The 12162-nt window shown below is 39.8% G+C and overlaps 1 protein-coding gene across 20 annotated transcripts in view; it reads right to left on the reverse strand.

The window, feature by feature from the left end:
- Positions 1 to 12162, reverse strand: part of LOC135885537 (sodium channel protein type 2 subunit alpha-like) — a 102140-nt gene that overhangs the window by 26960 nt on the left and 63018 nt on the right. For all 20 annotated transcript variants that reach the window (XM_065413301.1, XM_065413298.1, XM_065413306.1 and 17 more), the window contains 3 exons: positions 5284 to 5404; positions 4103 to 4257; positions 2253 to 2426 (listed from right to left, as the gene is read on the reverse strand). In XM_065413301.1, coding sequence (XP_065269373.1) covers positions 2253 to 2426; positions 4103 to 4257; positions 5284 to 5404 — 450 coding nt within the window. The remainder of the gene's footprint in view (positions 1 to 2252; positions 2427 to 4102; positions 4258 to 5283; positions 5405 to 12162) is intronic.

Below are 12162 nucleotides of genomic sequence, written 5' to 3' on the forward strand. Positions count from 1 at the left end.
AAAAAAATAAATCAATTGGAGCCTTCATTATAAAAATAGAGCAATTGAAACATGATCTATGGCTCATCTATAAAGGTGTGAGTAAGTTTCTTCTTTAAAATTCCCAGATAGAAGCCCCTGAATTCTGCATTACCTCTTATTGAAACCACGCATTGAGACTACCACATAATGGCACTGGCGCTTCACCATGGTGTAGCATACATTACGTCATCCAGATGAAAATTATGTTTTTCTCCACTTCCTAGCTGCGTGGTAGACCAATTAAGCCAGTCTGTCGTGTGAGACTCCTGAACCTGACAAATTTCTAGAGCAGGGGTAGTCAATAGGCGGACCGTGGGCCAAATCTGGACTTCCAGATGCTTTTGAATGGACCCAAAATCTTTTTATTTACTTATTATTATTGTTATTGGGTTTTTTAAAATTTTCTCTGAAGTCTGGACCTTCACTATACCTTGACTAATAAATTTGGACCTTGACAAAAAATAATTGACTACCCCTGTTCTAGAGCATACTAACAGAAACATTACAGTAATGGGACCCAAATTTGGACTGCCTAGTGAAGCAATACAATAATCATAAGCACCTTTGCCTCCAAGATACTCATTCTCATTTGAACGCACACATCACTTTGGCTCACTAAAGAACTGAGTCAGATAATATGGGAAGGCAGGAGACCAAAATATTCTGGGAGCACTGATCCCTTAAGACAATGAACATAAGAACATAAGTATCAGAGGGGTAGCCGTGTTAGTCTGGATCTGTAAAAGCAGCAAAAATGCTGCATCCGACAAAGTGGGTATTCACCCACGAAAGCTCATGCTCCAATACGTCTGTTAGTCTATAAGGTGCCATAAGAACATAAGAACAGCCGTACTGGGTCAGACAATCACCGTCCTGCACTTTAAGCAAGTGTGGGGGGGTTATCTGGCTAGACTGGGTAGGAATTTTTCCCTTACCATCATATTGGCCAGGTGCAGTTGGGGTTTTTTGCCTTCCTCGCAGCAGGTTCAGGTGGGCTGTGTTCATGCAGAGCATGACGGGCAGTAGGCCATATGTTGCAACTCTTTATTTAAGTGTATAACGGATGTTCAGTGCAGGTACTCCATAAATTAAGGTACAAAAGAATGGATAAATGGATTGGGAAAGGAATTAAGGAGAGGTGCTTGGTAATTGAGCAAGCCGGGGCCAGTTGGGGACTCCTATGATTGGTACAGCAGGGAGCCAACCCCCCATCATTATAGTCTATCTTAACCCCTCCTACGAGGGGGGGTGGTCAGTAAGGTCCCAGCAAGGGAATTGTTGGAGGGACCTGGATGAAAAGGGGGGGGAGCTGGTGGAAGGCCCCCCCCCCTCCCTGGAATTGGTTGGAATTGGAGGGTCCCGGCAGTGGGTCTGCTGGAGGGACATGAACGGAAAGGTGTGTGTGTGTATGTGGGGGGGGGGGGGAGGCGGGAGAGGAAGGAGGGGCTGAAAAAAAGCATTCACCCTGCCCCTCGGTGAATTGTGGGGGTTTTCACCTGCACTGCACATTTTGTCCGCCGGGTTAGTCCCAGACATCTAATAATGAAGTTGTGGCCTGATTAAACCCATATCTAATGTCTCCTGTCATTTTTTCGGCATAGCCAGACAAAGGTCCATCTAGCCCAGTATCCTGTCTTTCTACAATGGCCAATGCCAGGTGCCCCATAGGGAATGAACAGAACAGGTAATCATCAAGTGATCCATCCCCTGTACATATATGCCATGGCTGGGAAGGAAGCCAAGAAAGCTTCTCTCCTCTTCCATCATAAACCCTCCCAAATCATAGCTGACTTATTTATTACAAATTGTCGAACAGCTAATAAAGCTTTGACAGCATTTGGACCAAACATAATATCTTAGATGCAAAGTTTGGATGGCTGTAGAAAAATTCCATGATGATATAATCTATTATTTGAGAAACAACATGTGATCATATAATAAGACTGTGTCATAATGTATATACACACATTTTGGAGGTTTGCATGGGACCTTAACTTTGGTATGTCCTGGCTTTAGTTTAGTATGTAATGTTCTGTTAGTTACAGTTTTTTCTTTTGAATATAAATGTACGTTTAGTAACACCATCAGATAACAACAGGCTGTTAGTAAAATTTTCATAAATTTTTGCTGAAAGTACTGTGTTCATTAGAAATCTACTTCACAATAGTGAGCTTTGTAACTTTGTTGATAGGAAAATCAGTCAAAAAAGACTTGAAGAATAAAGAACTTACATCAACAATCAAGAAGTCCAGCCAGCACCAGGCATTAGTGAAATACATTTGAAAACCATAGGCAACCCATTTCAGAAGCATTTCCAGAATGAAGATGTAAGTGAAAACCTTGTCAGCATATTCCAGCATGGTCTTGATAGTCTTGCGCTGCTCTATATATATGTCTTCAAAAGCCTGTGAACACAAAGTTTGCAAGTATTCATAACACTTCCTGGTTCAGAAAGATCAATTAGATAAATGAAGAAAGCGGTGGGATTTAAGTTTTTGTCTCTTCTTTGTGCACCATTTTCAACTCTTATGTTACTTAGTTCCCATTTCACTACATCTGCTTCAATGGAATACAACTTTGAGAGAGGCAGTCTTGTTTTATGCTTTCTCCAATAGAATATGGAGAATATGTTTTGAATATGAATCCTTTTCTTAAGCAAAAGGAAAAGTCTAGTCTCTTTTATTTTGAGAAACAAGAAATATAGGGACTCCACATGTAATTCTGTGTACTGTTTGTGTGACCCTCAATTAGCTGTGATTTCTTTTCACAATTGAGGTTTTACAAAATCAAAGTAAACAATTCCAGGCCAAATCCTGAGGCCCTTACTCAGATTTTTATTCAACCTTTAAATAAACCTTCACAGAAGTTAGTGAGAAATTTGCCTGTGTAAGAATTATTGCCTGTAGAGACTTCAGGATTTGCAATCCTATTTTATTGCTGAATCAAGAAATAAATACAAAGAATGATTTTCTGCCAATATTTTAATATGGGGCTTAACCCAAAAAATCCTCCTGTTCCAGATACGTATATTCTCCCAGAGAGGAGTAGTGAGGAAGATTTTATTTACTTCCCCATTTAAATAAAATCTTTTTCCTATCAGCATAACCAAGAAAAAAAGACAGTGTTAATTGGCAAGAAAATAGATATTTAAGTGTATTTATGGAAATGTTTGTAATTCGTTTTTGGAAAGTATACTATGCCCATTGATAGGGTTGCAAGTGCAGAGCTTGTGTAATTTGAAATGGGAGAGTGGTGAAGAGTGACGATCTTTTTGGAAACAATTGCCATTTCGTGAAATCTTATACATTCCAAAGATGACAAAAAATTTAGAAAATCATAATAGTAAGACAACAATGAGCCAGGGTAGAGCATGAAGGGGATGATTTAAGCAGAATGCAAAGAGTTCCTGGGCTTCACCAGATAGTTCAAATGGCCCCAAATCCTAAAGTAAAATAATTTGAAGCCATAAATGTGTACATGTTTTCATGTCAAAACCATGATTTGCATATGATTTTGATGTGCACTCATTCATCGGCCCAGGTCCTCTCAGAAGTAGAGATGGGCTCACAATTCAAAATTTTGGTCCAAATCCAAACAGTAACAAAAGTCAGTAGTATTCAGGTCCAAAACTTCTGCAATGAGTAACCACTATAAATTCTGGGTAACTCCACTGGCTTTAATAAAGTTACTCCAGATTTACACCAGTCTAATTAAAAGCAGAGTTTAGCCCAGTGTTTTGGTTTTGGTCCATCTCTAATCAAAACATATGTGAATTTTAGCAAGCCTTCCAACCTTGGTCCACATTTCAAAACTGTAATGAAACATGAAATGCAGGAAGTTTTAGAGTGATTTTGGGTTTCAGCATGAACATTTTGCACAGCTGCGATTAAAATACATCTATCAATACTTCTTTATCTTGCACATTATAACGTGAGTGTTTGCTTCTGCTGATTCCCAAATATTTCTTAAATTGAATAGATTTTCATACTGATCAAAAACTATCCTGTATGCAAACATACTTTTAATAAATCACCCTTCTAAAAACTTATTTTTCAGAATATGTCATAATTGTTTCACTCACCAGAGCGCCACTGCTCAGAAGAATCATGAAGACAATGAATGTCTCAAACCAGTTGTGTTCAACTATGCTGTAGCAGGTTTTCCTAAGATTCCACCAGTTTTTGCCTTTGCCATCTTCTATACTTACTTGACAACATGTGAACTTCTGCACACAACCTGTAAACATATTAAATAACTAGAAATTGGAATAAAATAGCAACTTATTTTGAAGTAGTTAATCACTCTGGCATCCAAATTATTATAAAAATTCTTAGTTTGATAGCCACTCTCTTTATGAGATACTTTTAAAATCTGATACTGGAATCCCCTATTTGCCGTTACAAGGTTCTGAACATCTGAATAGTGATAGTAAGTAGATTTAAACTACATTTAGGAGTGAAACCATGGAGAGAAATTGACAGTGATTTGCATTTACAACTAAGTATGAAATTGACTTTAAAAATATCTGTCTATATTACACACAATCTATGAACTACAGTAGAACCTCAGAGTTACGAACACCTCGGGAATGGAGGTTGTTCGTAACTCTGAAATGTTCATAACTCTGAACAAAACATTATGGTTCTTTCAAAAGTTTACAACTGAACATTGACTTAATACAGCTTTGAAACTTTACTATGCAGAAGAAAACTGCTCCTTTCCCTTTTATTTTTTTTAGTAGTTTACATTTAACATAGCACTGTACTGTATTTACTTTTTTTTGTCTCTGCTGCTGCCTGATTGCGTACTTCCAGTTCCAAATGAGGTGTATGGTTGACTGGTCAGTTCGTAACTCTGGTGTTCATAACTCTGAGGTTCTACTGTATATCCAAAACACAGTAGTGTTTGTGGCTGTTGGCCCATGTCAGTTCTGTTTCTCTCAGAAAAATAGAGTTGCTCCAAATTCTAAGGGCCTTCTCTATTGACTACAAAACACAATTATAGGATTGAAAAAATTAATACTGCAAGTACCTTAATATTGAGATATGTTAGCGATTGAGCAGGGAGGAGAGTTAGCCACCTTCCAGAGAATTCCTACTTTGACAGTTGATTGTTATCACTGAGAAGGGAGTAGCTTCTCTTGGCTAGTGAAACCAAGAAGGCCCATGGTGTTTCAAGAGCCAACTGTTGTAGAAGCAAATTGTGATTGAATCAAGCCCCAGTTTGCTAACGCAATCTTTAGGCAATATTGTGTTTTGTTACCTTCTGTAAAACAGGCTATTGGTTCAAGAGCTTCTTCAGGTTCAATCTCAGCTTGTTCGCCCTCTCCAGGAGGGGCAATATCAACTGTGCTGCCTTCAGATGAGCTGGATGCATTTAGCTTCTGAAAATAAAATCCCACAGGAAATTTTTTTTTCCTCACTAAGTATATATTATTCATAGAAGACATTGAAATATGTCAGTGCTCCACAACTTTTAAATAAGATTATCAGTAAATACATATTGATAATATGCATTACCATAAGCAAAATCATAGTATTAAAATCTATGTAGTGTGGTTTTGATTTCTAGACTATCTTCTTATAGGAAATTCTAAAAAATAATTTGTCCACTAACCTGATCCATGTGTAAGAATTCTGAAATTAAGGTTCAATACTATTAAAATTGGTCAATTTGCATATGCCATACTGTTAGTTATTTCACTCCCTATTATATTGGATTAAACTGTGAATGTCACTTAATCTTTCCAGCACAATGACCAAACCAATAGAAATCAGCATATCTTCATGTCCATTACAAATGGTATTTTCTCTAAAATATACAGTTAGGGCCGGCTCTGGCTTTTTGGCCGCCCCAAGTAAAAAAAAAAAAAACGGGGCGGCAGAACGGCAAAGCAAAAAAAAAAAAAAACCTGCAGCGCGGCCAGAGGTGCAGGGGGACCGGCTGGGGAGGGAGCGGGTGGGAGAGAGAGAGAAGGGGGCAGCCAGGGCCACAGCAGGGGCGCTGCCACGTGGCCCCTCCCGCTGCGCCGCCTCCTGCCGCCTGCCACGAGTGCTCCGCTCCGGTCGGCGGGGAGGGAAGGAGGAGGACTGCCCTGCAGGGTGCTCTGGTTCTCCACGCCGCCGCCCTCTACAGGGTGGCCGGAGCGGAACAAAAAAAAAAAAAAGAAAGAAAAAAAAGCGGCCGTGCCGCCCTAGGATTGGGCAGAATTCCACCTCGAACAATCTGCCACCCTAAGCACCAGCTTGCTCAGCTGGTGCCTGGAGCCGGCCCTGTATATAGTGTATGGATTGAAATGTTGAAAATTAGATCTTTTTTCCGGTAGCAATCCTTATGACAGTACACATGACCTGTTGTTTAAGTATCTTACTGTAATGTCAGTTGAGAGGAGCAGTAAGTTAACTTTAGGTCAAGCCACTATTTTGCATTATCTTCCACTATGCATGTATTATCTTTATACATAGTCAAATCATGCAGTCCTTACTCAGGCAAAACTCCTACTGACTTCAGTGGAAGTTTTGCTGAGGACTGAAGAGTGCATGATTCAGGGACTGATCCAAAGGCTCCTGAACTCAATGGAAGCCTCTCCACTGACTTTAGTGGACTTTGAATCAGGCCACTGGTCTATTGGCAGTTTAAGGCTATCTATTATTCTGGCACCTGTATTTGCTTTTACATTTGCAAGTAAAACTATTTTTAAATGCATTTCTGAGCACAACTAAAGTGAAAACAAGTACTCGTCAAAGAGTTTGTAACATGTTTTTAGCTGTTAATATTTTGTTGATTTGTGTCTTGAATTACTTCAATCAGAAATACATTCTTATTCAGTTTTAAATAGGTAATGTAACCAAGTCTTCAGCCCTAAAGAAAGCACCGTAGTGAAATACATCATTATAGACCATGCAGCCGTAGAAGTAATATGCTACATCACTGTAATTTAGATTATAGTATTGGTAAGAAACTATTAGTGTTATTGCCATATAATTTATAATGTCAGGAATGGCTACATACTCTATCTACAGTTAATTTTACAGATTTATATAGGAATTGATGTAAGTACATCGAGTACACTACATACATGAAACATTAATACTGATAACTGGATGCTGATTAGGAGCATTATTTAAAGATTGATCCTGTATTGTATTAGAATACAGAATAATTTAGAGGCATTATTTATATTGAAAATTTGAGTCTGATTCCTGATCATGAAATAATAATCCTATTCTAGGCTAAAGTACTTGGATGCTGATGTGCCATATCCTGAGATGTTGTGTAAATCTGTGTAGCTCCATTGACTTCCAATCAAGGGGAGCGTGACCTCCGTTAAGCTACACAAATTTACACCACCCTGAGGATCTAGCCTGACACCTTTATCAGCCCAGGATATGGATACTACTGAATCAATAGGCACCACTCTCAGGTAGTTGTTACCTTGCTGAAATATCTAATGAACAAATATTTAATTGAATAAAATGATAAACAAAATGATTGATTAAATGTGGACATGAGATTCGGGAGTTGTCATGTTTGTGAACATATAGACATCAAATTCTGAGGATATCAATCAGAATGCTGAGACTTGCACAATGTATGGAAAACTATAATATGGTTGAAAGGCAGTGACTGTACCTGAGCTCTGACTGGCTGTGACATTCTGTTTCAGTATAAACCTTGATAAAATGTTACTTTATGATTTCTTGTGGCTTTTTTGGAATTTTGTGTAGCTTTTGTAAAGGAGATGAACAGTTCTGAAAACTACATTTTCTATTGATCTTTAGTTAAGGACTGATATTACATCCTGGCCTTCCATTAACTCAGGAGACAGCTTGCAGGATCAGGCCTTAAATTATTTGGAAAGGACATGATCCATACATAATTGAAATTGATGTGACTCTTTCCATTGACTGCACTGGGCTTTGGAGCAGGCCTAAAGAAATAGGGTTACTGTAGATCAGTAATCCACATCTAAATAATAAGTATGATTATCATTTCTTCTTTGAGCAGTTCTGCATATTCCCACTTATGGGTATTGCGTTGCCTGGTGGTGCCTGATGTTAGAACCTTCTCCAAGCAGTGTCTGTTAGAGCACTTGCACAGCCCCTTTGCCTCTGCCCTCAGCATCTCCAGATGTTGTAAGGAGTGGGGGCAATGCCTTCTATCACCTCACTTTCTTCCAACCACTGTGCCAGATGGAAGTAAACCACTCCAGACCATTCGGATCTGGGTTTTTTCCCCCAGTTCTTAGTGTCTTGGTAATTGTTTAGTATAGTTTTAGTTAGTTAGTTAAGTCAGTTAGTAGCTTGGTGAAACTGAAGAAAAAGCAGAAGCTAAATGAATTCTTTGTCGGTCTTAACTGCAAAGGATGTGTGGGAGATTCCCATTCTTCTTCGATGACACATCTCCCAGACTGAGATGTCAATATTGGAGGTTTTGGAACAAATTAATAAATTAAACAGTACTAAGTCGCCAGGACCAGATGGTATTCACCCAAGAGTTCAGAAGGAGCTCAAACGTGAAATTGCAGAACTACTAACTGTAGTATGTAACCTATCACTTAAATGAGCCTCCATACCAAATGATTAGAGAATAGCTAATGTAATGCTGAATTTTTTAAACAAAAGGCTCCAGAGGCGGTCCTGGCAATACCAGGCAAACTGATTGAAACTATAGTAAAGAACAGAATTATCAGACACATAGACACACACTATGTTTTGGTGAAGAGTCAACATGGCTTGTTGTTTCCTAGTGAAAGGAAATCATTCCTCACCAATCTGTTAGAATTCTTTGAAGATATCAACAAGCATGTGGACAAGGGTGATCCAGTGGATATAGTGTACTTAAACTTTTAGAAAGCCCTTGACAAGGTCCGACACCAAAAACTCCTAAGCAAAGTCACAGTCATGGGGTGAGAGGGTATATCCTTTCATGGATCAGTAACTGGTTAACAGATAGGAAACAAAGGGTAGGAATAAATGGTCAGTTTTCATAATGGAGAGAGGTAAGTAGTGGGGACCTCAAGGATCTGTACTGGGACATACTGTCACTTACTCCTGCAAGATGAAACACTTTAAAGGCTGCAGGAAATCAGAACCTTTGTTGGGTCTGTCTCCAGATCCTGTTGCTCAAGCAGCCAGGGCTTCAAAGGCACAGGTGATGATGAAGAGCAGACTGTCTGCTACAGAACCAAGAGCCACACTGTCAGCTCCAGCTGTGTTGGTTCCGAAGAAGCAGTCAAGGGAGAAGACAGCCACTGTTAGAAATGCTAGATCCCTCATTTCAGATTTGTCAGATCTATCTGATTCTGACAGGGCCTCTACAACTATGGCTCCAAAATCCAGGCTGGCTCTGGCTTCAGCTTCAAGTACCAAGCGGGCAGATCTGTGTATTTCACCAGATTCCATGCCATCCAGGTCTTCAGCTCCAACTTCGACCTCTGTCCAGTTTCAGCTCCATCTTCGGGTCCATAGAATATATTTACTTTGGCTGATGTACACCATTTGGCTTCTGAGGGCTTCTTGGATCTAAATGAGAGGAAGAGACAGGCTTCGTCAGTTCTGAGTTCAGTGTCAATTCTCCTGAAAAAAGGAGAAGAGAAGAGGAGATTATTAGTCTTTCTCCTGGTCCGTCTACACCTTCTCCTCCTAAGTCTCCTACAGTGTCCCCACAAAGAGTTTTCTCTCCAATCTCTAGGTCCATTACTATCTTCAGTGCAATCCATTACTGATCCAAGGCCAGATCCGTGTTTAGAGGATGACAGAGGAAGAATAAAGAGACTGTTTCTTCCTGCTTCTTCTTTTTGATCCTCCTCCTGCACGTATGTTCTCACATCACAGTTGTGGGGGAGACTGGCAGTCCTGGAGTCCATGGCCTTATTGGGAGCTGCCACAGGAATTTTTCAGTCGCCCTCCTTATGGATGGAAAGGTGATATTTTACCTGTAAAGGATCCAGTGGTGGAGAAATCCTCGGATCCAGTTCCACCAGATCTGTCTGCATCTCAGATAGTGGTACCTGATTGTCTATCTGAAGAAGAAGATACAGAGATAACTTCTGTTTTTGAACAAGAGTAGGCTGACATAGACCCCGATCCTGATTTGTCACCAGATGAGCATGTGGGAGTGGCTTCTGCCTCTTTTCCTTTTGAGGATGCTCTGCAGTGCCATGACCTGATGGATCACACAGTGTTCACATTGAAATTAAATTCACTAGCTGTGGAGAAAACATCCCATCCAGTGTTCGACATTGTTTAAGCTACCTGCAAGAGTAGGAAGTTTGTTATCAATTCTTGATGGTCTACCGCAGCGAGCTACATCTGTTTGGTCCACTTTTACTTTTTGCCAGCCTATTTTGAAGAAGGCAGATAAATTATATCAGATATCCTCGTAGCAGTTTTCATATTTTTACACACAACCTGTACCTAATTCATTAGGTTGTGGCTGCTACCAGTAGCATGTTGAGGTCTGGACAAGCACTGATAGAGAAGGGAAAATATTGATTCCTTAGGGAGAAAAGTATTCTCCTCTTCCCTTCTTGGTATTAGGGTGGAAAATTATCAAGCAACTATGATCCACTCTCAGTTCCACCTATGGGAAAAGATGGCATTGTTTGTGCAGGATTTGCCAGATAACAAAAGGAAATTAGCAAATGTGATCCTATTGGAGGTCAAAATATGACAAAGCATGCTTTTGGAGCTTCTTTAGACACCTTGAACTCTTCTGCTAGAGCACTGGCATATGCAGTTACCTGGAGTAGACAAGCTTGGGTTTGTTGCTCTTCTCTGGCTCAGGATATGAGAATTGAGTTAGGGGATGGTCTTTTAAGTGAAAAGGTGGATGAGTTGCTGGAAAAGCTGAAGGAGACAAGATCGAAAGCTGCTATTTGGGCTTTTATTTCTTTTACCAGGCGGAGACCTTTGACTACTCATTTCCATTATCAGAAACACAGTCTTCCTTGACTTATTTCCCATTGAATCAAAGACATCAATAACAACACCAAAAGGCTATGTCTTTCCAGAACCAAAACAAGAAGTCTTTCGAATCAAAGCCTAAATCTAAACAATCTGCTTCCTCCCTGTTGTCTTTGGTGAACAACCAACCCTCAGATTTTCTGACAGGATCAAGAGTCCAGAATCAATCAGTGGGGATCCTTCCCTTCCTGTTTGGAGACAGGCTAGCATATTTTCTCATCAGAGGAGGACAGATAATACATTGGACAAATGGGTGCTAGAAATTATAGAAAAGGACTAGGTCAATCACTTTGAGAAATTTCCCCCTTTCAATTCCCTGTACCCTACCTTTTTCAGGGAACCTTCTCATGAGGCTATTTTACTTTCAGAAGTGCAGAAATTCCTTCTGATAGGAGCTGTTGAGGAGGTATCTAAAACCTGAGAGGTTGCGTTTTACTCAAGAGACTTTTTGGTACAGAAAAAGTACAGTTATGTATGTTAGCTCTGGCCTCCATAATCCCTTCACTTTCAGCTATAGATTGCTTTGTGATGCTTGAGTGAAAGGACACATTTTCATATTTCTGCCAATATAGTCATCCAAAGTACCTTTGTTTCAAGGTGTTGGGAGGCCATTTCCAATACAACATGATCCCATTTGGCCTGTTAACCACACCAATAGTGTTTACAAAGTGCCTTTCTGTAGTAGCGGCTCATATGAGAAAGCGGGGTATTTTTGTTTACCCATAATTGAGTGATTGGCTGTTGAAGGATGCTGTTCGCAAGGATCTATCAAGCCATACTGCTATACAACCACCCTTTTTTCAGACTTGGAGATGCTTCTGAATGTCAAAAAGTTGAATTTCTGCCCAACTCAGAGAATTGTACTCACAGACTCCATATTGGACTTGGTGATAGGAAATATCTTTTTACCAGAGGACAATTTTTTAAAAATAGTGCCGTATGTTTTAAACTCTCAAATATGTCTAACACAGAAAGTAATTTTCTTCCTGGGTCTCATGGCAGCTAAGACTTACATGACTCTGTTTGCACATCTCAGAATGAGGACAATGCAGCACTGGACGTCTCAGGTTTACAGGCCAAATCTGGACAATCTTCAATTGTCAGTTAATATCTTTTGAGACATTTTGGACTCACCTGTCTCTCCTTGGGATTTTATTTGTTTTTTATCTACATT

Source organism: Emys orbicularis, chromosome 11 (genome assembly GCF_028017835.1).
Source record: "Emys orbicularis isolate rEmyOrb1 chromosome 11, rEmyOrb1.hap1, whole genome shotgun sequence".
NCBI lineage: Eukaryota > Metazoa > Chordata > Testudines > Emydidae > Emys > Emys orbicularis.